The 24,399-nt window shown below is 50.5% G+C and overlaps 1 protein-coding gene across 1 annotated transcript in view; it reads right to left on the bottom strand.

Annotated features, from left to right (window-relative positions):
• Positions 1–173: 173 nt before the first annotated feature.
• PPP2R1A (protein phosphatase 2 scaffold subunit Aalpha) overlaps positions 174–24,399 on the bottom strand; it is a 39,182-nt gene continuing 14,956 nt past the window's right edge. The window contains exons 2-15 of the mRNA XM_019633844.1: positions 23,524–23,614; positions 17,947–18,047; positions 13,576–13,808; positions 12,418–12,565; positions 12,155–12,310; positions 9,837–9,951; positions 9,669–9,739; positions 9,087–9,221; positions 6,815–6,988; positions 6,457–6,517; positions 5,138–5,292; positions 4,014–4,156; positions 754–845; positions 174–604 (exon numbers count right to left, since the gene is read on the bottom strand). Of these exons, the coding sequence (XP_019489389.1) occupies positions 588–604; positions 754–845; positions 4,014–4,156; positions 5,138–5,292; positions 6,457–6,517; positions 6,815–6,988; positions 9,087–9,221; positions 9,669–9,739; positions 9,837–9,951; positions 12,155–12,310; positions 12,418–12,565; positions 13,576–13,808; positions 17,947–18,047; positions 23,524–23,614 (1,692 nt within the window). The 3' untranslated portion in view covers positions 174–587. The remainder of the gene's footprint in view (positions 605–753; positions 846–4,013; positions 4,157–5,137; positions 5,293–6,456; positions 6,518–6,814; positions 6,989–9,086; positions 9,222–9,668; positions 9,740–9,836; positions 9,952–12,154; positions 12,311–12,417; positions 12,566–13,575; positions 13,809–17,946; positions 18,048–23,523; positions 23,615–24,399) is intronic.

The raw sequence follows: 24,399 nt of genomic DNA on the forward strand, positions 1-24,399 counted from the left end.
GAAGCACACCACAGGACTCTGCTGGCAAGTGACACCTCGTGGACCCTCTACCCTGGAGACCAGCTGCACTTCTCAGGGAAATCCCACGCCCACTAATCAGGGCTTCCGCAGGGAGAAGGGCAGAGACCGTGATGTGGAACCCCTCCTCCACGCTAGTGACTGAGACAAGAAAACCAGCTATTTCTAGACCTTTATTTCTCTGTGAAAAGGGAAAAAAAGGGAATAAAATAAAAATAGCACAGTTGACACAAAAAAACCACTGAGAAGGAGGAAGAGAAGTGGGGAAGTAGATGGGGCAGGGGTCCCCATGACAGCAGGAGTCAAGTGACCTGGGATGCTCACATCTGTTCTCTTTCCTCCCAGGGCCGCCACCCTGTCCCACTCTGTGCCCCCCCAGCTCCTTGGGAGGTGGACAGTGAGGAGTCGGGCTCCCAGTCTGGGGGAGAGGAGAAACTGTGCCAAGGGAAGGGGCCTGGGGTCAGACCATGCACAGGGAGTGACGGCCAAAGGGCCCCCACTGTCTCCCGAGGGAGGGGTTCTGTGGGGAGGGTGGGCACCAGAGGCCGGCATTGGCTCCTCTTGCAGCATCAGGCGAGAGACAGAACTGGGGGAACAGAAATAGGCAGGAGTCAGAACCACTGCTAGCCCCGCCCACAACCACTCCTGCATCTCCCCTGCCAGGAGCTGCTGCTCCCAGGTCTCAGCTGAGCCGTCCTTCCTCCCCCTGGGGTCTCCAAGTTCTCAAAGCCTTACCAGTCAGGGCTTCCTGGGCGAAGTACTTGACGTCCACATCCTGGTCCTGGGTCAGCTTCTCTAGGATGGGCTTGACTTCGCTCTGCAGTGTGCTGGGAGGGGAAGGCGAGGGAAAGGGTGAGCCAAGTAGGGCTAGGGGCATAAGGCAGGCAGAGGGCTCCCGGGCAAGGGGTGCACACAGACACAGGCACACACGTGCACCAAGTCTCTGAGGCCCAGAACAGGCCCAGGGAAGTCAGGGAGTCACAGGGTCCACAGGTCCAAAGGGAAGACCTTGGCCCTACAGGATCCTAGGGGAACCTATGCGCACTGAGAGTCAATCCTTTTGGGAAAGGAAGAGGGACTTCAGAGGCACTAAAGGTGTGAGGTTGCATTCTGGAACAGATGCTGAGAAAGACATCAGAGGCCATTCCAGTGGACAGCTCCCACCCCCATATAGCCACTATTCTCATTCCTATCATCTAGATCTGTTTTATCTGTTTTTGAATTTCATATAAATGAAATACGTTCCCTTGGGTCTGGTTCTCACCCAAGATATGTCCGTGAGAGGCAGCTATGTTGTTGAGTACAGCAGGAGTGTTTGTTCATTACTAAATTGTTGCCTGACAGCCGATTTCTATAACACGCCCCCCTGCATAGCCTCTAACCCAATTAGCCAGAGGGAGTGCCTCGGTATGACCCGAGGCTCCCTCTGGGGAGTGTCTCAAGGTGCGACTGGGACCTGTTGGTATGCTAACAGTTAATCTCCCCTGGGAGGACACAGTAACAAGGTGTCCTGGGGCTATGTGGCCAGAAGTGTGAAGGCATAGCATTTGCTGGAGCACAATGGGATATGTTAATGGAAAAGGCCTTGAGGCACAGACCTCAAACGGATGCTAATTTGATTGACAGCAGTTTTACTTCCTTGAAAATTCTCCATTAAAAGCCACGCCCTGACCCGATTCCGGGCTCAGTTTTTCTCTGACTGAGTCCCTTGGTCTCGCTCTGAATCCTACTTCTGTCTCTGTCTCTTTATTCAATCTGCGCTGCCCCTCAAGAGAAACCCATTTGCCCTTGCCACGCTGGACGTGACACTAAATGGTCTTCCATTGTATGAATAAACCACAACTTACCCACAGTCCCACTGCACTGCTGATGGGCACTTGGGTTGTTTCCATTGAAGGGATAATATAAAAAGGCTACCGCAAACATTCTCTGTTAAAAATAAACACTGATTTCTCTTGGATACATACCCAGGGGTGGTCATGCTGGCTCACAGTGGGTATGCACAATTAGCTTCACTAGATTCTACCAGTTTCTAAAGTGATTTTTTTTTTTACCATTTACTATTTACAGCCCTGCCTGCAACATACGAGTGCTCCAGCTCATTTACCAACACTAAACAACTCTGCGCTTTTCCAAGTTTAGCCGTTTTGGGTTGTGTTTTTATTTGCATTTTCTCAATGGCCAGTGATGTTGAGCACCCTGGCATATGCTTATTGTCTGGTACATGGAGATCTTTTCTAAGTGCCTGCTTTTTTTGCCCCTCTCTTTTTTAGGGTTTCTTCGTCTTAATGATTTGTAGACAGTCTTCTGAATAAGTCGGTGCTGTCAGAAATAAGTATTCAAATATGTCCTCCCACTCGGCGGGCTTGCTATTCACTGTCACAATGCTCTCTGGGTGAAGTTCTTCACTTTACTGAGGGCAAACTTTTCAACCTTTTCCTGGGGTGAGCTATTCAACAAATCTGTGCCTACTGCCAAGTCTTAAAAATATTAAAATATTTTCAGACATTTTCTTCTAGGATCATGTCTTTAGTCTTTTTGAGTCTGGTCTGTTATCTCTGATTTGTTACACACTGAGGTGGAAGGTTTTTTTTCTCCCACATGCATATCAAACTGATCTGTTTATGTAAAATACCTGCATTTCCCTCCCGGACTGCAGTGGCTTTGGCTGTTATATACTCTGTTATCTACTCGTGGGTCTGTTTCTGTGCCTGATTCTGTCCCACTGGGCTACTGAGTATTGTTGTGCCAAAAACCTCACTTTTTAATTACTGCACCATCATAGTAGGTCATAGTATCTGGTAGTGTAAGTCTTCCAACTTTGTTCTTCTTTAGGATCGCCTTGGCTATTTCAGATCTTTGCATTTTCATGTGAATTCTAGAATCGACCTGTCATTTTTCCACTAAAGAACCCGCTGACTTGACTGAGATTATACTGAATCTACACACGAACTTGGGGAGCCGTCCCATCCATGAATATTATGTAGGTCTTCTTTAAGTTCTCAAAGCAATGTTTCATAGTTTTCACTAGAAGTGTTACACATTTTTCATTAATTTTATTCCTGGTTTTGATGCAATTATAAATTACCCACACGTACACACATAAATATAGAGGGTGCCAAAAAACTGTATACACATTTTAAGAAAGGAAATAACTGTATTAAAATTACGCTGATGGTAACCACTTTGAGCAACTTCTTGTAATTGCAGAAGTTAAACATGACTTGTATTCACCTTGTTATCGGTATATACATATATTTAAGATTTTATAGGGAAATTTGGGAGGGGAACAGCATTGGGGAATCGGGGAAGGGGAACAAACAAGTTTCTGTCCTTTTGTTCTTCAGTCTAGTTGTGGAGGACATCGCTACACTGGCCCATGTTGGTATTATCATTGCGCTCTTCCCGGGTGAGGCAGTCGCTTGCCGGCCACTGAATGGCCGCTCACGGCGGCTCACACCTACTGCCGGGCAGCTCCACTGCAGCCTACGCCATCGCCAGCGACTCACGGCAGCCCAGCTCCCGGTCGAGCTGTTGTTCACCATCTTAGCTGTAGAGGGCGCAGCGTCACTGGCCCTCATGTGGGATCCTAACCGGGGCCCTGATGCTCAGAGCTGGCATCCCAAGCCAACTCTTAACCAACGCACCACTCGGCCAGCCCTGTTATCAGTCTATATTATTACAATTTTAATATAGTTTTTGCCTTTCTTAAAATGTGTATACATTTTTTTGGCACCCTCTATACATATATTTATATTTGTTAACTTAATTTTCTAATGATTTGTTGCTAGTATATAGAACTGCCATCCTCTCACCCTCACCCACTATATGAGGTAGGCGATGTCAATTCTCATTCGACACCTGAGGAAACTAAGACCTTGGAAAGAGGAGGAGACAAACATGAGAAGAGCAGTGCTGGGCCTCAAACCCCAGGCTCCACCTTCAAAGGTCGAAAATCAGGATGCCAAGAAACAACAGGGCTGGCCCGGCCTCACCTGTTGTCCAAAATGGGCCCTATCTTCTGCAGGGACTTGGCCACGTTGAAGCGGACGTTGGCAACAGGGTCCCCAGCCATACGCAGCACTGTGGGCAGCATATGCTTGGTGGTGATGTCCTGTCCACAGACCTCAGACAGCACCTGGGGGTCAGTGAGTGGCACAGAGGTGATCACCCAAAGGTCCTGACTAACTCCTATTTCCCACTTCCTCTGACCAGCCACCTTGGTGATCACTAGGCCTGAGGGTGAAGCTGAGCAATATAGGGACTCGGTTCAGGGTCACCCACCCTGGGAACAGTTTATTCTCCTGAAGTTCCCATTTCCCCTAACACCTTCTTCACATCACTGTCTCCCTGCCCTGGAAACGCCCAGTCCAGGTGGTTTGGGTCCCATCTCCCCGTCCTCAGACTTCCCTTCATCCTCTGGGGGTGGGTCTTGATCCCTAACCCCCAGGGTCCCTTCCTTAGTGCAGAGGTCTTCAAGGTGGGGCAGGGGAAGAAAAGATCAGAACACTTAGTTATATTTGTTTTTAAATGCCATCTTTTCATTTCTAGTTCTGTGTGTGGTTTACTGAGCTGACCAGAAAGGAGCACATGCTCTGTGTAACGTCCTGTCTTAAGCTCACTCCACGTACAGCCAAATTAATCGTTACAACCTGATGACGAGGGTACTGTGCTTGCCAGTATGGATCCTTTATGGGTGAAAAAACTGAAGCACTTAGCAGTCAGGTCATTTTCTCAAGGTCCAGGGCTAATATATGGCAATTAAAACCAGGTCTGATTATAGAACCTGCACACTTAACGTAACACACTTATCATAAATAAATATACACACAAATTTGTGGGGAAGGAGAGGGGTCTCAACAAGGTTTGGCAGTCATTACTGCAACAGGCCAAGTCTCCCTCATCCGGGTTTCCCACCATGCAGGTCCCCACCCCTAAAGGCCCTGTAACCCAACCTCTGGCCTGCAGCTCCCTGAGGATTCATCCCTGCAACCTCAGGTCCCCACCACGTCCCCACTCCCAAGCCAGGTGTCTCCCTTTAGGACCCAGCACCATTCCTCCTCTCCCAGGCACACCCAGTTCCCAGGGACAGGCTGGTGGGCAGGTAGTGGGCACTCACATTAATGCAGAAGAGTGTAGTCATGCGGTGCAGGTAGTTGGGGTCCCCAGACATGGCCAAGACTTTGGGGATGATAGTGGCATGGGCCCACTCCTTCCCAAACTTCTCCACCAGCTTCTTCAGGTTGCTGGTGGCCGCCTCGCGGATAGCATAGACTGCAGAAGGGCAAGGGGGAGGCAGCGATTCAGGAGGTGAATGACTGATACGGGGGTGGGGAGGAGCAGGCAGTCCCCTCCTGAGCCCCTAGGTCCCAGGCCACAGATGAACCAGGAACTCCGGAAGATGAAAGGGCTCTCTACGTGCTAGCTGTAGGCTTTTCTTTTCATGCAGTATCCTCTCAACAGCTCCAAGACACAGGTTCCATTATTGGCTTTACTTTACTGATGGGCAAATGGGCTCCAATGACGAGACCCGCTCATCAACCGGGGTTGTATGAGTGGATTGGGTGGGAAATTAGAAAAGAAAGACACAGACGAAAATTGGGATCGGGGGGTCCACTCACCGCTGATGGTGGAGCAATGGCACAGTTTATTTTTTGCACAGTGCTTCTATAGCAGTAAGTAGGTGTCTTTTGGCAGGGGTTTGTTTATTGGGTTAGGCATATCGTATCACATAGAGGAAGCAATTTCCTCTTAGCAGGGAGTTTGTTTAGCAAGTTAAGCTGTAAGTAGGTTACATGCTGTTATGAATCTCTCAGAAGCGCCTGTAGTTTTAGCTGTCCTTAGCTTGCGGCTTCAGCTGCTCTTTGCTCTCCAACGGTACAGTGGGGGTCAAACATTCCCCCAGCTGCTCACCCGGACATGCAGGCTTGCCAGCTTGTCAGCTTGCAGCCTGTGGTCTCTGACTGCTCACAGCTTGCTCCCCACACTCCAAAAAGTGATGTACCCAAGCAAATGATTTAGTACTTACTACCCGGAACAGTGCCCGAGACAGATGAAAGTTAATATTTATTTTTACCACTCTAGTGAAAACAGTGAGCAATTCTCCCAATAGCCCTGAACCGCTGGGAGAAGAAGTGCCATGTTTCATAGGAGTGTGGCCAACAGGTGGGATTCAAAGCCAGGGCTGTGTGCTTGGTGGCCCCGACTCTCTACTCTACCAGGCATTCCCTGGGTGATCTGTTATGTTCCCCTCCTACCCCATACTTCTGTGGGATTCTAAAAAGCAAGGGAATTGGTCCATATGAGCATCTGATGTCATAGGAGAAGACTCCAGCATCCACTACTCTCTGCACCAGCCCCAGCCCCAGCCCCAGCCAATCTGCCACCCATCCTTCCTAGAGTCCCGATCTCCTCCTCTGGCCCGCTGGGGGTACTCACCGTGATCCACAAGCCAGGCCATGCACAAGGAGTTGAGTTTCTCATCAAAGAACTCCACCCCCTGCAGGAGAAAAGGACTTTAGGGATCAGGGGGACTGGGCAGTTTTCAGCAAACCCCCAGGGAAACAATCCCCAGCTCCAGACCGACACAGAGAGCCGCTTTTCAACTTCACCTGAGTGGCTCCTTTCCCTTCTCTTTCTAATCAAGCTCCAATCATCTCTTAGGGCCCCATTTCCTGCCCCAACACGGTCCTCCCAGCCCGCAGTTACCCGTCACAGCTCATCATATTCCACTGTGACTAGACCCTGGCAGTACCTCCCTGGGGCAGTGTGCCAGGCCCCTGGCCTCCTCACTCACCAGCTGTCCAGCCAGGAGGGGCATGTACTCAATGATGGCCAGCCGCACCCGCCACTTGGCGTCCTCAGCCAGCTCCACGATGGCGGGGAGCAGGGACTGGGACAGCTGCCGGATGCCAATCACCTCGTTGACGCAGTCCAGGTTGGAGATGATGTTCAGCCGCACCTCTGGGCACTGAGGAGAGACAGGAGGGGAGGGTTCTGAGAGAACGCACTGCACACGGCAACCACGACACGGTGGATGGCGCTCACCTGCACCAACTCTGTTAACAAATACCTCCTGAGGACCTACTGCTGCCCAAGCCCAGCTCCTGGGCCTGGGCACATATCAAAGGCACATGCAAAGCAAGCAACACTTCTTAAGTGAAGAAATTTTTCCAATCTCATAATAGAGCACAAGAAACATTCAGCCACTGTGAAGGACTTGCAAGAATCAGTGCAAAAATATAGAGCCCTGGAAAAGAGACATAATAATCCCAGCCTGTTTGCTGGCTGGGAGACCTGTGGCACGCGACTTAACCTGTCTGGATATCATCTGTGACACAGAGACACCCATCTAGCCTCAAAGGGTGGTTGAGGCTATTAAAGTGCCTTCCCCTCCCCCCAACCCCTCCATTCTGATCTACAAAGGGCTTAACGTGTGCAAGCTTATCATTCTCATTTTTGTGACCTATATTGTCTCTGCTAGTCTCTGAGCATGTCTCATTCATCCTTCCGTCTCCAGTACTCCATAGTCTTAGGTGCTCAGTACATTTCTGCTGAAAGAACTACCAATATTATGAGCACTGACTTACAATACATACACACACACCCCACCTACTTCTGGAAAGCATGTGAAGCAACTTATAAGAAAAGGCACATCAATACAATTAGTTATTGTTAATCAAAACAGGAGCCCTACTACAATAGATCCTTGTCCCGTGCACACATTCTTGGATGGCACACACCATCGGCTCGTCCTTGCTACCTTGAACCCCGCAAGAAATCAATCAATGAACCAAGTAAGCCAGAATGCAGTGCAGTGAAGAGAAACTCAGCAGGCCTGGGTTGTTCACACTCCACACATTCCAAAGGACTGGCCCTTGCCCGGCACCTGGAAGATGACCTCTAAGCCCCTGGAATATCCTGCGTGTAAGAGCGTTGTTTACCTGGAGGCCTCGTGCCCTGCCAGGTAGGCTATGCCAACAACTGATTATGATGGGGGACCGGGGCCAGCAGTCTCAGCTTGAGCTCTGAAGGGACTGGGGACAGAGTAACTACAGTCAGCCATCTTGGTGGTTCCATTCCAGGCTTATGTGACCAATCCCCCCCAAAATCCCTGGAAACCCAGGCTCAGTGAGCTTCACTGGTTGGCAGTACTCGTGGGTGTTGTCATACACCATTAGTGGGAGATTTAAGCACTGTCCGTGTGACCCCACTGGGAGAGGAACAACTGGGGACCCTGCACCTCCCTGGCTGCTGCACTTGCATCTTTCTTTGACACTAGCCTCAGGGCTCCTTCCTGATACCCACATCTACTCCGGCTCCTCCATTCACCCAGATTCAAACCCACACTCTTTCCCCGGCTGTCACCTGTTCTGTGACCTCTCTAGCCACTGACCGGCGCTCTCTCGTCTTCTGTACTCTAGGCCAACTAAGCACCTAGGGGTGCTCATGGAACTGGCTCTGGTCAATGGGTCTACGGGCTGTGAGCAGGCTGATGGGTGCCCTCTTCTAGGCCTTGCTCAGAGGACCAGGCCTGCTGCTGTCTGTGCCTTCCCCTTCATGCTGGCTGGGAGATGATAGAAATCAGAGCAGCACCTCAGACCTGGAGGACAGAGGCGAGCAGGGCTGACCCCTGGTGGAGGTCTGCCCACCTCTGGACTACTGTGAGAAATAATGCTCTCTTATATAGGCCAGTGTATTTTGGGGTCTTTATTAAGACCTCTTAGCCTGACCGTTACAAACACGAAGATATTACAGCGCCTATATGATCGTAGAATCACCTTCTGTCTCTCTCCACGGCCAGTCTCTGAAGGTCTCTGAGAATCAAAACTGCCTGTCCTTTTTTGGTATCCCTGATGCCCAGGAAAACGACCAGCACATAAGGGCACGCAAGACAACTGCCTAACAAACGAATGCGTGACTGCACAGTCCATCGTGCCCACAAACATTCAACTTATCGGAGAGCTGGGTGTGGAGATTCTAGGAGATTCCTGGCCTGTCTGGGAAAGCAACTGACCCACCGGTTACCTCTGCAAACCCAGAGCTCAGAGCCTGCCCGGCGCTCTTACCTCATCCTTCAGCTGAGCTAGGAAGAGGGGCAGGAGGTGCTCAATGGTGTTGTCTTTGCCCAGGATGGGAGACAGGCCCATGATGACCGAGGCCAGGGCTGACTTGACATGTTGGTTGGCATCTGATACCAGCTCCTGGGAGGGAGAAGGAAGGGGGAGCCACAGGGTCAGCAGTCGCCAGGTACGCTCCAACTCCTACGAAGCCTCAGCCACGGCCTGCTTTGGCCCTTGTCACTCATGGAGCAGGGGATGGCTTAGACTACAAAAGGGATTCTAGTTCCTTATGTGTCCCACCTGCTTTGAGTTCAATGATCCCCGCGCCGGCAGCCCCTACCCCAATCCCAAAGCTTTCTGGATGAGAAGACTCAGTGACCTTTGACGGGGAAGCACTCCTACCTCCGAGCTCACCCCCTAGCCTCAGACTTTGCCTGTACTCAGAACCCCCACTGCTTCAAGCACAAGGCTGCCCGGTCCTCGAAGGCCAGGAACGCAGTTTGCACCTGGCTATCCCTAGAGTCCCTTCTACCGTTTCTTTCTGGCAGGCTCGCGTCTGCCCCATTCCTCCCGCCAGGTCCCCGTCACCTTGATGCAGGGCAAGATCTGGGTCATGATCACATTCTCCCGGCAGTCAGCTGAGAGATTCTCACAGAACTCTGTGGACGGGGGAAGAGAGGCAGAGTGAGGTGAGGTGATGGGGAACCCAGCCCCTCAGACACTCACCCACTTGCTGTTCTAGTCACCAGCACCAACCTTTGACCTTGTGGGAGGCTGCGGCCCTCACCTCAGCCTCACAGTCTTTCATTAGGTTCTGGAAGGCGGGGACCAGGTCTGTCTTGGTGATCTCAGGCCCCACAGCTTTCTGAAGCTGCAGAAAAGGAAGGTGGTCGGGAAGTGAGAGGGCTTGGTAGGTACTCTAGGCGAACGAGACCAAAATCAAAGTTAAAGGCACCAGATTAGGGGCAAGAGCATGGCTCTTGGAATCACAGCTGAGATCTAATCCCAGCATCATGGGGTGACATCGGAAAAGTGTCTCGAGCCTGTTTCCTCACTGTGTGGTGCTGAGTTGGGCTGGGTAGGGCAGTAGTCACAAGTGTGACTCTGCAGTCCAACTACCTGACTCAAATTCTTACTCTTACTTATCAACTGTGTGACCTTGGATGCGTCACTTTACATTTCTGATCCTATTTCCAGAAAAGCAAAATGAGGACCACAAGGGAACCTAAAAACGACAACAGACCTCCATACTTCTCAGCCTATTTGGGTCAGGTTTTCTTTTCCCTGATCCAAAAACACTCTCATGATATAGTGGCTCTCACTCTGATTTATGTACTTTATTTTTTTAAGGTTTGTTACCAGAAGCTCTTTTCTAATTAAAATAAAATCATAACGACTGAAGAAGGCATGCTGGGCTCTGCCCGTCACTTGGTACCAGGCAAGGAAAGGCACTGGGTTCTGCTGCAAAGCTGGGTCTTGGAGCTGGTAGGGTGGTACTTGACGAAGGAGGGAAGAAACAAGTAAAGATGGTGGAGGGCCTAATGCTATCCTGGGCAAATGTTGCCGTGTCTTCACATAACAAATACCTACTGTGTCTACTGTGTGCCAAGCACTGTTTTAATAGCCTAAAGTCCCTGCCCGCACAGAGCTTTTATGTAAACCCCAGTGTAAGTCAGGTCATGCTGTCTAGGAGCCAAGGACGGGAAGAATCCTCCATCACTAAGGTGCTGATGCTCCCGGACACAGCCATGCCCTGCTAACACTTTCAGAGAGAAAACGGATGTGCCTTGGAAATGCCATCCGGAGGCTCCAAGTGCTTCCAGCAAACACCAGAGAAAAAAATGCATCATCACAGGAAAAGGGAGCCACAGGGCAGGATGGCACCGAGGCCTCTCTGATCAGACCTGCTTTTTCTCTCATGGGCTCCCCCAAGAGCCAGCCCCGAATGTTCCCACTTGTGTCAGCTCTCTTCTCCCTGGGTCCTTTGCACGTGCTGTCCTTTTGCTAGGTCCCAGTTCCTACTCCAGCCCTTACCCACTCATCTTCTAGAACCAGCTGCGGCACCACCTCCTCTCCTCAATGCGCCTCCGCCCCACATACACCTGCTGGCCCCAGCACCTGTGACACCTGAGTATTAAGTTTATCTCACTGGACCCTCTCCTCAGGCCACCCGCTCCTTGAAGGCTGGGAATGTGCTGAATTCACGGCATCCCCAGCACCTAGCAAAGAGCTGGTGCTCCACAAATACGTTGGAGCAATAATCAAATTGGAAATTTTGTTGTGCAAAGAGCACTGTCCTAGGAGTTAAGAGATGTGGGCTCTTGTCCCTGCTTTGCCTGCCTGGTGCTGTCACTCTGACCAAATTTTTGGGTGGGGTGATGGGCTAAGTGTGTGCTACCCCAAAATTCACGTTGAAGTCCTAACCCCCCAGTACCTCAGAATGTAACTATTTGAAGACAGGGTCTTTAAAGAGTTGATTAAAGTGCAATGAGGTCACTGGGGTAGGCCCTGATCCAAAATGACTGGAGTCCTTATAAGTGGAGATTAGGACATAGACATGCAGAAGAAAGACCATGTGAAGACATGGGGAGAAGACAGCCAAGGAGACAGGCTGCAGAAAAACCACCTGGGCTGACACCTTGAGCTAGGACTTGTAGCCCCAGAACTATGAGGAAGTAAAGTACACCCAGTGTGTGCTACTTTGTTACCATAGCCCCAGCCAACACACAGGCTATGTCAACCCTTTTGTTCAAAGGGGAGAACGTGAGATTAGGTCAGGAACACACAGGTGCTACCCTTCTCTGCTCCTGTGGCATTCTCTCCCACAGAACTTGACCCTCAGAACTCAGAAGCCTTCTCAACACAGCACTTCAAGTTGCCACTATCAACCAACCAGAGTTGGCATGTGAAGTGAGGTCCACCTGGATATCAAAGATGCTGGAGTCCAGTGGATGGAACTATCTCCTACCCCATAGTGCCACGCCCCTTCCCCAGCTCCTATATGTGCCCACCCCTTCCACTGAGGGCCTCAGTTTCCCTATCTGTGAGAACACTGTCAGTGGTCCCTCACCTACCTCAGTGAACTTGTCGGCTACCATGTATCGGACACGCCAGGACTTGTCCTCAGCAGCCTGGCGCAGGGTGGGCATCACCAGGGCCTCCAGGTCCTCCTGGGGCAGGAGCTGGGCGATGTTCACGCATGCCTCCACCGCCAGCAGCCGCACTGAGTCCTGGGGAGAGGGTCGGAGCAGGAAAAGTGCAGCAGAGGCCTGGTTAGCATTGACAGTTCCTTTCAGACACCAGGTCTGCCAGTGGGAGGGCGGGGAACAGAGCCCACCTGCTCATCAGAAGCCAGGTTGGAGAACATGGGGATGATCTCAGTCTTGACGTTGTCCAGCTCCAGCACCTTGGCAAACTCCCCCAGCTTGGAGGCTGCGGCCCGCCGCACCATGGGGGTGTCATCTGAGCACAGGTTCCGGAAGTACCTAGGGGTCGGGATGGGGCTCAGAAGGAATCCCTGGGACTCCAGGGCAGCAGGAAGCATGGCAGAGAGGAGCAGCACAGGCTCTGCAGTCACGCAGGTCCTGGCTTTGCCTGGTGGCCTTGGGCAAGTGATGACACCCCTCTGCGTCTTCCCAGGCCTGTATAATGGAGCTGACAGTGACAGTACCTATTCCAAAGAGTCATCGTGAGGTTTCAATGAGATGATGTGTGTGAGCACAAACAGCCTGTCTATACATAATAGGTCTGTAGGAAACGGTAGGTGCTAATTATAACGACCACATAAAACAGTTGAGATGCTGTTCTGGGGCCAAAGTTTTTACTTTGCAGCAGCAGCAGCTGCTCCAGATAGAGATGCAGGGACAGAACATAAATCTCGAAGTACATGTGGGCCATAGACTAGTGCTCTGGCTGAGGAAGGGCTCAGGGCCTGGGCTGGCTGTTCAATAAGCGAAATTGGTGGATGAACAGAAGTTCAGAGGGAGGGGGAAAAAATATACACTAATGGGAAACTTTAATCCAATCAAAAACATTTTCAATCATTCTTCCTGAGGCAAGTCTTGCATACAAGGAATTCCCTAAGGTACCACGCCAACGGGGAGGAAGTTGGAGGAGGCCGAACCAAGACAGTGTATCTGCCGAGGGTTCTGGACCCGGGGCAGGCCTAAGATAGCATCCCACAGGACTTGTCGAGTGCTTTTATGTGCCAGATTCTGTTCTAAGCACTTTATGTGCGGTAATTCTTTTAAATCCTCACAAAAACCAATGGGAGGAAGGAACTATCATTACCTCCATTGCCTAAATGAGCAAAAAAGCATCTAGACTGGAGGTTAGGGTCTTGGTGACACAGCCTACATGAGTGCGAAGTGGGTAGGAGACTGGGACAGCTCTGGGGTGTCCGGGACCTGGGGAGCCCTAAAGGGGCTGAGGCTTGAGAGAAGGGGACCAAGCTTAAGGGAGGCTGAGCTTCTCAAGGCCAGTGGCCGGGACTCACTGTCGAAGTTCTGCCTTGACGGCACTGGACACGCGGGGGTAGCAGACGGAAAAGAGGCCGCAGGCCGAGGTGCGGGAGGTGAACCAGTCGCCGCCCGCCAGCCGCTTCACCAGCGGCACGAAGTGGGCCTCCAGGTCGGAGGGCGAATGCTCGTGTGAGATGGCCCGCAAGGATTCCACCGCCTTATCTCGTACCACTGTCTCCTCCACCGTGGCCAGTGATTCCAGGGGCGGCTGTGGCACAGAGCGCAAGGTCACTGAACAGCTCTCTCCCCATCACCCCCAGCCCCGGAACATCACACAGAGCCCCTTTGTGGGCTCATTTCCTCTGAGACACCTTCTCTGATCACCCCATTCCAGCCTTCACCCAGCATGTCTTCCCTGAAGAGCCACAATGAACCTCATTTAGAGGACCCTGAAAGAGCTTCAGTGGGGTGGGTCCATGAACCTCAAAATTATACAAATCACTTTCTGAGGAGAAGGCCACAAGCTTTTCCAAGTGCAATAAACATCACTGATATTGATTGGGAGCATGGTGACTGTGTCACACAGCTCTGGGGGTGCTGGGTTTAACGGGCTCCTATGAAGTACGTCCTGTTCCTGTCCTCATTTTAAAGAGGGAACTGAGGCACAGAGAGGCTAAGCAACTTGCCCAGGCTAGTAAGAGCTACACGCCAGGATCTAAACCAAATCACCTGGCTCCAGGGCCTCCAAGGGTCAAAAAGCACAGCTGTGGTTTCTGACAGGGGACTGCATCAGGAGCTCACATTAATGGGGGACCCTGGGGATCGTGACTGCTCACTGGTTTGTTAGTATGAAGCCTGGAGGGACACCTGATTGGCTCACGGTTATGTCTCCGGAGTCCAATAGAGCTCCTATCACAGGGCAGAACTCAGTAATCACTGACCTAATGAAGGGAGACTCCGTCTATCCTAATCTGTTCAAATAAAGGTATGGAGGTTTGTAGCATAAAGTCCAGCTTGGCCTGACAGGTAGAAGGCAGAAAGAAATCACAAAGGGAAATGCTGCTGGGGCCCACACAGGTAACAGAATGAAGCACTGAGCAAAGGTGCCTGGTGGAGACAGCAGAAAGAGGCAGAGACTGTGGCATGTAGCCTAGGGAGGACGGCTGCTTCCCAGCTCATCACTGTCACCATGGGGGAACAAAGCTGGCGAAAGCAAATCTGGTTTTCCAAAAGCGGAAAAAAGGGCCAGGTTTTTCATATGTGAAAAATCTCATTGAATACGTATTACAACATGGATGGACCTTGATGACATCATGCTAAATAAAATAAGCCAGTCACAAAAGACCACATATTGTATGACTCCTATATAGGAGGTACCTACAGTAACCAGATTCGAAAAAGGTGGAATGGTGGTTGCTGAGTGCAGGGGCTAGGGGGAGGTGGAGGGGAGTTAGTGGTTAATGGGGACAGAGTTTCAGTTTGGGAAGATGAAAAGATCTGGAGATGGATGGTGGTGATGGCTGCAACAAAATGTACTTATGCCACAAAATTACACTTAAATATGGTAAAAATGGTTACTTTTATGTTTATTTTACCATAAAAAAAGAATTAAAAAAAAATCCCTTTTACAAAAGGTTGGCAATGACTCGAAGATAACGCTATGCCAGCCTGGGGACCCCCAGTGTGAGGCCTCTGTCATAGGGCCATACGATCTATCGTACGGTTTTGGGTTTAGGATTGGCTCACGGGGGTGATGTGGGAGGTGTGGTGTCACTGGGTTCTGTGAGGACTAGCACACAGGAGACACTCCATCAGTATTTACCGAGTCACTGTAAGTGGAACTTAAGGTAACTTGTCATCATAACAGGCCTGGGGACCGAGGCTGAGCTGTAGTTATGTCACCCAAGGGTCTGGGCCCCAGGGGGTCACTGCAGGGACAGGTTCCCACAGGGCAGTGTCCACATTGCCCATAGCAGGCTCGCCTGGGAGGCCTCTCCCAGCACACACCTAAAGAAGTGGGATCTGGGGCGGGGCCCATGAAGGTGTGTGTTCAGGAAACACCAAGTGATGTTTTGGCACAGTGAAGACCGAAGGGCTTTCTGTGAAGGATGGAGGGCGGGGTTCTCAAACCTGAGACCATGCTGGGGAGAGGGAGAGATGTGAACCTCGTAAAATCACCTGTTCTCTCATGAGAGGGTCTGGCCGGAGTTTTTGTTACTCTCAAAGGGACCCACCATTCCAAAAGGGTGAAGAGCTGTTGACACAGAAATAATCCTGGCGCTGCAGCCCCATGGGTCCCTGTGAAATCAACCCTATTTCACCACAGCAGAGGCTGAGGGCCTGGTCAGGTCTGACATACCTCTGGGTTCCCACAGCCCACAGTCCTGGCTCATGTGTGGGGAATGAACAAATTGCACAACAGCCATTTTCCATTTCTCCTAACTTGTCAAAACCCGGCTTAACTGTCTCGTCTTCCAGGAGGACTTCCTTGACAGTCAGCTCCCCATCCCACCTAAACTGGTTAGGTGCATCCTCTGGATTCTAAGGGCCCTGGCTTCCCACTTTCCCAGCTCTGATCAGCCTGTGGAGCAACTGGAGGAGAGGTAGTGGTTAAAAGGCAGAAGCCTGGATTCGAATCCTGGCTCTGCCTCTTCCCAGCTCAGGCAATTCACTTAAATCTGCCTGTGCCTCAGTTCCTCACATGTATATTGGGGCTAACATCAGCGCGCCTCATAGGGTCGCTGTGGGACGCGATAGGTTACTGTGCCTCAGGCACCTGGAACATACCCTGTGACAGCATCTACTGTTCTGACCCGATTCGCCTCCAGGTTCCCAGCCTGCCCGACCCAGCGGCCCAGAATGTGTCTGCTAGCTGACATGAAGGTCACCGAAACCAGTCCCAGAGGGCACACGTGATTGCTCCCCAGGGAGGGTGGGATGACTGGGGTTCCTCTCGCTGAGAATGCTCTGTGGGAGGACCCTGATCTGGTGGGGGAAGGAACCCTGGGTGCCAGTGCCGGCTCCCCAGTGAGCCCGAGTCCCTACCCCATCTACGAGCCCTGAGATTCTTAGCAATGTTTTCTGCATGAGTCCTCTGACAAGCTGCTGAAAGCTAGGAACTCTCTCCTCAGAAAAACTGACAAATGCCCAGGGCTACAGATTGTTCATGAAGTTCTAGGGACCCGTTTCAGGCTGGTCCCCAGATCTCACCGTCCTCATGCTAAGCAGCCAAGTTCTGTGTGAAATGTAAACAATCTCATTCACAACTTTCTGTGTGTATGCACACACAAATTATACGCATACGCACAGATGAAAGCTCAGGTAACAGCAATGAATGGCAATTACCAAAGTTCCTTAGATTTAACGCTGTTTGGGAGAAAACAAACTACCATATTTGCTGAAATCCAAGATTTCAATGATTATAAGCAGCACATTATTTTACACGCCACAAAAGAAAGGCTGCTGATACTTGTAAGACACCATTAAATGCAGAGGCCAAAGTATGAAATGTGTCTTCAGAAGCAATGAAATACAGGATTATTGGGGGAAAAGGCAGGCGCAGTGCCCCAGGGGTCTGTGGACCAGAGAAAACCAAGGGCTGGGGCCACCTCTAAGGCTCTTTCTTCCCAGATCACAGGACTAGAGTACCTCCCCGAGGACAATGGGAGTCCTCCCTTCCCTTCTCCCTAACAGCAGTTACTCTTAGTATCTGATCCATCTCTGTGTCCTGGTCATCACCCAACATAGGCTCAGACAGTCAGGCAGTGGGGTAGGGGGTTTGGGGAGAGTCAAACGGACACACCTGGAATCCCAGCTCTGCCTCTTACTAGTCATGCGACTTTGGACAAGATGCTCAACCTCTCAGTGCTCCAGGTAGCTCATCTATAAAAAGGGAACCCTCCCTACCTCAAAGGGTGGGCATGACTGCAAAATATACAGTATCTTGACAATCACAGCTAATCCCTGTTAGTAGTTACTATGTGCCAAGTACTGTGCTAAGAGCTTCTTAAGTCGATTATAATGATGGGTTTTAATGAATCCCATTTACAGATGAGGAAAGGATAGCACAGAGGGATTAAATAACTCTTCTAAGTCACACAGCAAATAAGCAAAAGACAGCCTGACTTCCAACCCAAAGCCCTATATGTGAAGTGCCCAGTGGGGACTGGCACCGGTCAGGCAGGTGCCCAGTGCCGGTAAGACAACTGCATTTTCAGTATCGCTGCATTAAACACAACTAACGACTTGCTGGATTTAAGTGAATGTCCAAGGCCGATCTGTTCTGAGGTGACCTCCCAGCCCCTCCTACATTTCCCCTCCCTGCCCCTGGCTGGCATGGGTCTGACCCACCATGGGTCTGACCCCCAAGGGACAAGCAAGGGAACCTCCCCACCTTCCGGACTCACCAGCAGGCAGTGCACGTACTCGGGGCCTCCCACCAGAGTGGTAAAGGTTCCCAGCTGCTCCGCCAGGGCCAACAGGACTTCATCTTCATCGTAGATGGTGTCTGTGGGAAAGAGACAGACTCTGTTGCAGTCCCAAGCGAAGTCTGATCCCAGTCCCTCAGTAACCCAAGCTGCGAACAAGCTGCCTCACTCCACTTCCTCAAATCGTTAGCACTCACAGCCCCCCACCCTCCACGTGGGCTGGCACAGAGCTCAAGGCACAGCCCCGGATCGGATGACAGAGCACCCAAGTCCCACTTCTGCCCTTTACAAGGTGTAGGACGCTGGGTGAGTGGGACCATCCCGCTGAGACAATGCTGCTCATCGTCTCTCTCCACCTCTCAGTGAGGTTACGTGAGGAGCAAACAGAATACATGTACAAGTGTACAGCCCAGTAAGCCAGAGCTTTTCCTGTGGCCCAGCGTCCACCCTCAGAGCTGTTCTCTCTGCCAGGAACTTCCCTTTCGGCCTGAGAAATTCTTCTCCATCTTTCGAGACTCAGTTCAGCTACCGCTTCTTGCAAGAGTTCCTGCCTACACCAGGGCAGGTTCCTTCTCTAGGCTCCTGTTCCCAACGCCACCTTTATCAGAGTCCTTGTCATAAGAGTCCAGGACTGGATCCTCCCTGTGTCCCAGTTCCTGCCAGGGAGCACAGAGGGAGCCCAATCAGGATTTGCTGAACAAATGCCAGTGTGAGGAGAGAGGCTCTGTCCTGATGCTAATCCCGAAGGCCTTCCTTTCTTCTCCAGCTCTATTCTCCCTTCCCCGAGGTGGTGGGAAGTGCCGACCTCCACGCCAGATGATGCTGACACCCCCAGCGTCTACGCTAGCATTGAAACTTCCCGAGTTTAAGTCAGGCCGATGGCAATCCAGCCAGACGACACTTCCTAGGCTCCCCTATAGCTGATGGGGCCCCATGACCATGCTCTGGCCAATGGGTGTGAGTGAAAGTGTCAGTGAGTGAATTCAAGCTCTGGGTCTCCTCCTTACCATAACCTCTCATGGTGTCATCACCATTATCCCCATCTTGTGGGTTCAAATCCTGCTCTACCATTGGTCGGTTGTGGGCAACTCACTTGGCCTCTCTGAGCCTGTTTTCTCAGCCTCACAATCACAATAGGGTTGTTCGACTGAAGGGAAAAACGCTGTGAGGAGCTTGGCACCGGGCCAGGCACGAGTTAGTGCTCCTGCCTCTTCATGAAGGAAAGGCTGGCCAGTGTGGCTCCAGGCACACCAGGCTCGGGGCTCCTTCCCAGCTCAGTCTCCCTGGCTCCCTCTGTACAGTCAGCATCACCCTCCCTGTTTTCCTGTCTGTCTCCTAGAGACTTTATGAATCCCCAACCCAATCTCCACTCCAGACTCCTTGACCAACCCGTGCTCCTGGGAACTGCCAGCACCTCATATTGCCACCATTCCCACCTCCACTGAACCACCTTCCCAGCCTCGTGTCCCCTGGCCTCAAAGGACTGGGCCTTCTCCACCCTCAAGTCTCTGACCCAGACCTGTCACCTCCATCCTAATGTCCTCTGATCACCACCACCTCTTGCTGGGTGACTGCAACAGCTTCCTAACTGCCTTTTCTGCTTCCACCCTTGCCCCTAAACCACCTGGCTCCTCTCAAATCCAGAATGACCCTTTGAAAGTGTAAAGGAGATCACGATGCTCCCCTACCTCCATTTTCCAATGGTTTTGAATACCAAGATCCCACGTAATGTGGCCACTGCACTTCTCCAAACTCGCGTCCTACCTTCACTCTCCCTCAAACACTGTGTCCACCCAACTCATTGCTGCCACAGTGCGCACACGCCTGCCTCTCCCCCTGCCTGGAACATTCCCCTCCGACTCGCATGTGGCTCCATTTCATTCAGGTCACACCCTCAGGAAGACCTGCCTGACAGCCCACTGTCACATCCCATAGCATTACTCTCACTTCACCCCTTTCTCTGGCCTTATCTCTGACTACCTGGTCCCATGACTGGAATAGAGCTCTGTGAAGACAGAAACTTCGATTTATTCTCTATTTTCTCTAGACCTACACACAGCACGTAGGGGGTGTGCATTAGGTATTAATGGAATAAATATGCCTTTAAATAGACTACTAAAACGGGTGTTTTTAACTATACTATGAGTTAGCTTAACTGAACCCAGACCTTTTAAACAGGAAATACTCTTTTCTGAACTTGAAAAGATGTCAGGGCCTAAGGGCAGATATCAAGTTACTCTCCTGCATTCGGAGGTCTTCGTAACAAACCAAGAGGTGTGAGGGCAAACCTGGGATTTCTGAGCATACTTTTCTTTAATGTTTACCTAAGTCCAAGTCTTTAAATGGCAGGTTACTTTGCAGCCCAGTGACAGACACACAGATGACTTGACGTACCTCGGAACCCACTCATGTCTCACAAATTATGGCCCCCAAATCACCAACACTGGTCTCTTTGACATAGTGGGGACATTATGTGATAATTTCCTGCCATAACAACAACTCTGAATGTTCTGTAGGTGTGAACTCAGAGAGGACTTTAAGCTTGTTCTGTCTAAAACAATATCAGCTTTTCAGAAAGACACCGTGTATCTGCCATGTGCTATTCTGAACATTTTCCCATTTCTTAAAGCCCAAAGCAAAGAAAATCTGAAGTCACTTGGGACTACAACAGCTCAAAGAAAACTTTCTCTTGAATTATTGGCTCCTCTCCAATCTTATGGCTCCCACATACTCTGTCTCCTACAGTTCCTCACAGCTGAATATTAGTATTACAACATCATACATGACTACAGTGGAATAAAGATAGCATTAAACTCACTGAATCTTCATAATGGCCCTAATTTGTATTACATTTTACAGATGAGACAATGAAGCACGCCCAGGCTGGGCCTGAACCTAGGCTGTCAACCCCAGGGTCCCTGCTCTTAGCCACTGTCATCCAAGTCCACGTCCTGCCTCTGGCCTTCTTTCACCCAGCCCACCCTCAACACAATTCTGTATGCACGGTAGGTTTATTTTTCTACACCTCATGCCCCGCCCTCCACCAGCTATCCACAATGGCTGCCCTGCCTTCATCTATGGCAGGGGTCGGCAAACTGCGGCTCTTTGGGTATGCTCCGTCTCAAAAGTTTGCCGACCCCTGGAAGACCCAACCCTGTCCTTCACAACAGTTTAAAAATTATCTGAGAGCCATAATATATTTTTACATAATCACCATTATGTGAATAATATTCTTTAAACATGTTATAAATAAAACTATATTTACTTTCATTTTCAATTTTACTTCAGAGACTTGCGAGTCGCAGTTTGCTGACCCCTGGCGACTCTTCCCTCTTAAAAGTTTGCCAATCCCTGATCTATGGGATTAAACCCAAACTGCCACCTGGCACTCAGTGCCAGCAAAATCCAACCTGCCACCACCCACCCACCCCTGCGCCTCTCCTTGGTGAATCGCCATGTTCAATCCCGCCTCCCTCCATTTGCTGTTTCCTCCTGCTGCCTTCCCTCCCCAGGCTGCCTTCCCGACTACCTCGTTATAGAATTGCCAGTAGCATGTACTGAGTGTTTTCTACGGACCAGGCTCTCTGTGGAGCCCTTAGTCCTCCCAACGACCCTGTGAGTTAGGTGCTACTCTTACACCCCTTTACAGACAAGAGGACTGAGGCAGGCAGGTGGGGTGGCTCACCCGGGTTTGCCTAGCAGGATGGTGGCACAGCTAGGTTTCAAACCCATGTCTCTCCAACTTTTTTTCTCTATAACTTTTTAACCACTTTGTTACACTGCCATGCCACTCCCTGTCCCTCTGGCCTCAGAAGATACCCCTGTCTCAGCATTTGAAAGTTTTCAAATCTCTCCAACAGTTCACCAGTAGAAGCCACCTGGTTTGGGGCCATCTGCTCAGTGTCACCTGTGCAGGTGCCAACTCCTCACGTGGCGTTCAAATGCAGACACACAGGTGCTCCTCAATCATAACTGTGTCACTGTGGGCAAGTCCCTTTAGGTCTCAATTTCTCCACGTGTCAAATGAGTAAGAGGCGACAAGCTCCGCTCCTTCCTCCCCAGGCCTGTCACTAGGTCCAGGAGAGGATTAAATACGAAAGAGTTCATTAGTGACAAAGCACTATGTGACTCTGAGGCTGTCCTTGAAATTCAATTAGTATAAAGCACAAGTCCTAATAAGAATAATGGGAAGAGAGGATTTAAATACCCACTCTGGGTTACCTCCTCACTAGATGACCTGAGGCAAGTAAGTTACTTCAGCTCTTCATGCCTCAGTTTCCTCATCATTTCCTCATCCTTACCTGCCCTAGCAATTGCTGTGGGATTAACTCAGGTAACAAGGGTGACTTACACTTACTGAGCACAGGTCTGAGGAATCTGCATGAACTCAAGTCTTCACAGGAAGGGTTTAGAACACTGCCTGGCACGTGGCAGGCATACAGAAGTATTAGTGGTTATTATTTAATGCTCACATTAATGCTACAGCACCTGGATAATTGTAAGGATCTCGGCCCGGACCCTAGGCCAGACAGACTCAGTCGGACAGACTCACTTTTAAAAAATCATACTTCAGCGACTCCAGCTAGACTCTAAGCAGAACTTCCCAGTAAGACAATAAACGCCTAGCTTTACAAGAAATGGGTTGCAACAGAAATATTAAGAATGTTTTACAGAAGTAGTCTTGTCACAACTGGATCGGACCATTTCACAAAAACTAACAGCTCTTTTTGCTTCTGTACACCTGCTTTGCTTCTGCTGGGGAATAAAAGGTTAAAGAACAACATTCCTCAGTTCCCCCTTCCTCCCCCTTCCTCAGGCCTTGAAGGTCCCCCTTCCTCCCCTTCCTCAGGCCTTGACGGTCCCCCTTCCTCTCCCTGCCTTCATGTTAACATTTCAGGAGGCCTTGGATCAAGCTAACTTTAGTTTTTTTAACCCCATCCTTAGTTTCTAAAATTGATTACATGCATATTTCTGAGAAACAATTTGTGCGGTCAACTTAACCTGGTCACAATATACTGTTAAGACACTTGGACATAACAACACTGTTACAACAGCGGAATGCAGTTTTAACGAAAATAATTACACATTCTTTTGGCTTCGGTACTTTACTTTGCATACAGCCCTATCTTATAAAAACCTCCCCCCAGTCTTAGGGCCGTCTCTCCTTAGTTAGAGAGGTGGTCGCTGAGCTCAGCTTAATAAAATCTTCGGAACTTTAATTTAACATCCAGCCTCTTTATTGATTATCTGGACCCAACAAATTATCCCCATTTTATACATAAAAACTACACGGGCAGAGAAGCAAACAACACTTAAAGTCACCAGCTCCTAACGGATGGAACTGCGGCTCACACCTGGCTCTGTCCCCTAACATTCCAGAGCATCCCCTCAGAGCAGGACTGCACTTTCCTCCTCCGAACCCCTGCCCCACCCACAGTGCCCAGCACAGGGCAGACACTTACAAACGACCTGTAAAATCCACAGTGAAGCCCACACCTAGTAGGAACCATCAGAGTGTCCCCAGTCCACCTGAGCCCCAGGAGCCCAGCTCATTACCTGTAAGGAAGGGCAGAAGCTCACTGCGGGTCCTTTCCACCCCAAGGGCCAAGGCAATGGTGGACAGCTTCTTGATGCTGTTGAGACGAAGCTAATGAGAACAAGAAAAGGAGAGGGGAATGTCAGCAAGCCCAGACTTCAGGGAGTCCGACAGCACCTGGAACTAGGTATGCATGAGGGTGCCAAATAACAACTTGGCAAACACCGCCCAAGTGACTCTGTGACCCTGAGTCATCAAATTACGATGGGAGCAAGACTCAGCAAAGCATCCTCTGGACCTTTCTGAGCCAACACCCACTCGGCAGCACTTTCCAAGACCACTGTGTGTAAAACCGCACCCTGCCTTCCTCCTCTGCTTTCACCCTCTCTTGCACTCAGCATCATCGGACACGCAATGCATCATGACGACGTCACAGCACACTCTGGACCTGCTCCTAGGCTGGGCGCTCGCACACATGGTGTCATTTAACTCTCACGACAACTCTCAGGTAGGAGTGTTTTAAGCCCTGTGCAACGGAGGAGGAAACGGGCTCAGGGAGCAAAAGTCTCTTCTAAGGGTCACACAGCTCAGACGGCATGGAGGACAGAGTGAGACTCAGGACTGGCTAACAGTGACAATAACAGAACAGTGTTATAGTAACATTGCTATAAAAACAGCAGTAGCGTTAGCAGTAGTAATGTCCCAGTCCTGACCTCTAGGGCTTGTGAATGAAAATGGGGTCTGCAGATGTAATTAAGTATCTCAAGCTGAGATCATCCTGAATTTAGGGGGGTAGGGAGGAGAGGAAAGGAGCTCATGAAATAATAGAAAACGTGTGTGTGTGTGTGTGTGTGTGTGTGTGTACACACACACACACACACACACACACACACACA

This window comes from Hipposideros armiger, unplaced genomic scaffold (assembly GCF_001890085.2).
Source record: "Hipposideros armiger isolate ML-2016 unplaced genomic scaffold, ASM189008v1 scaffold_1417, whole genome shotgun sequence".
Lineage (NCBI taxonomy): Eukaryota > Metazoa > Chordata > Mammalia > Chiroptera > Hipposideridae > Hipposideros > Hipposideros armiger.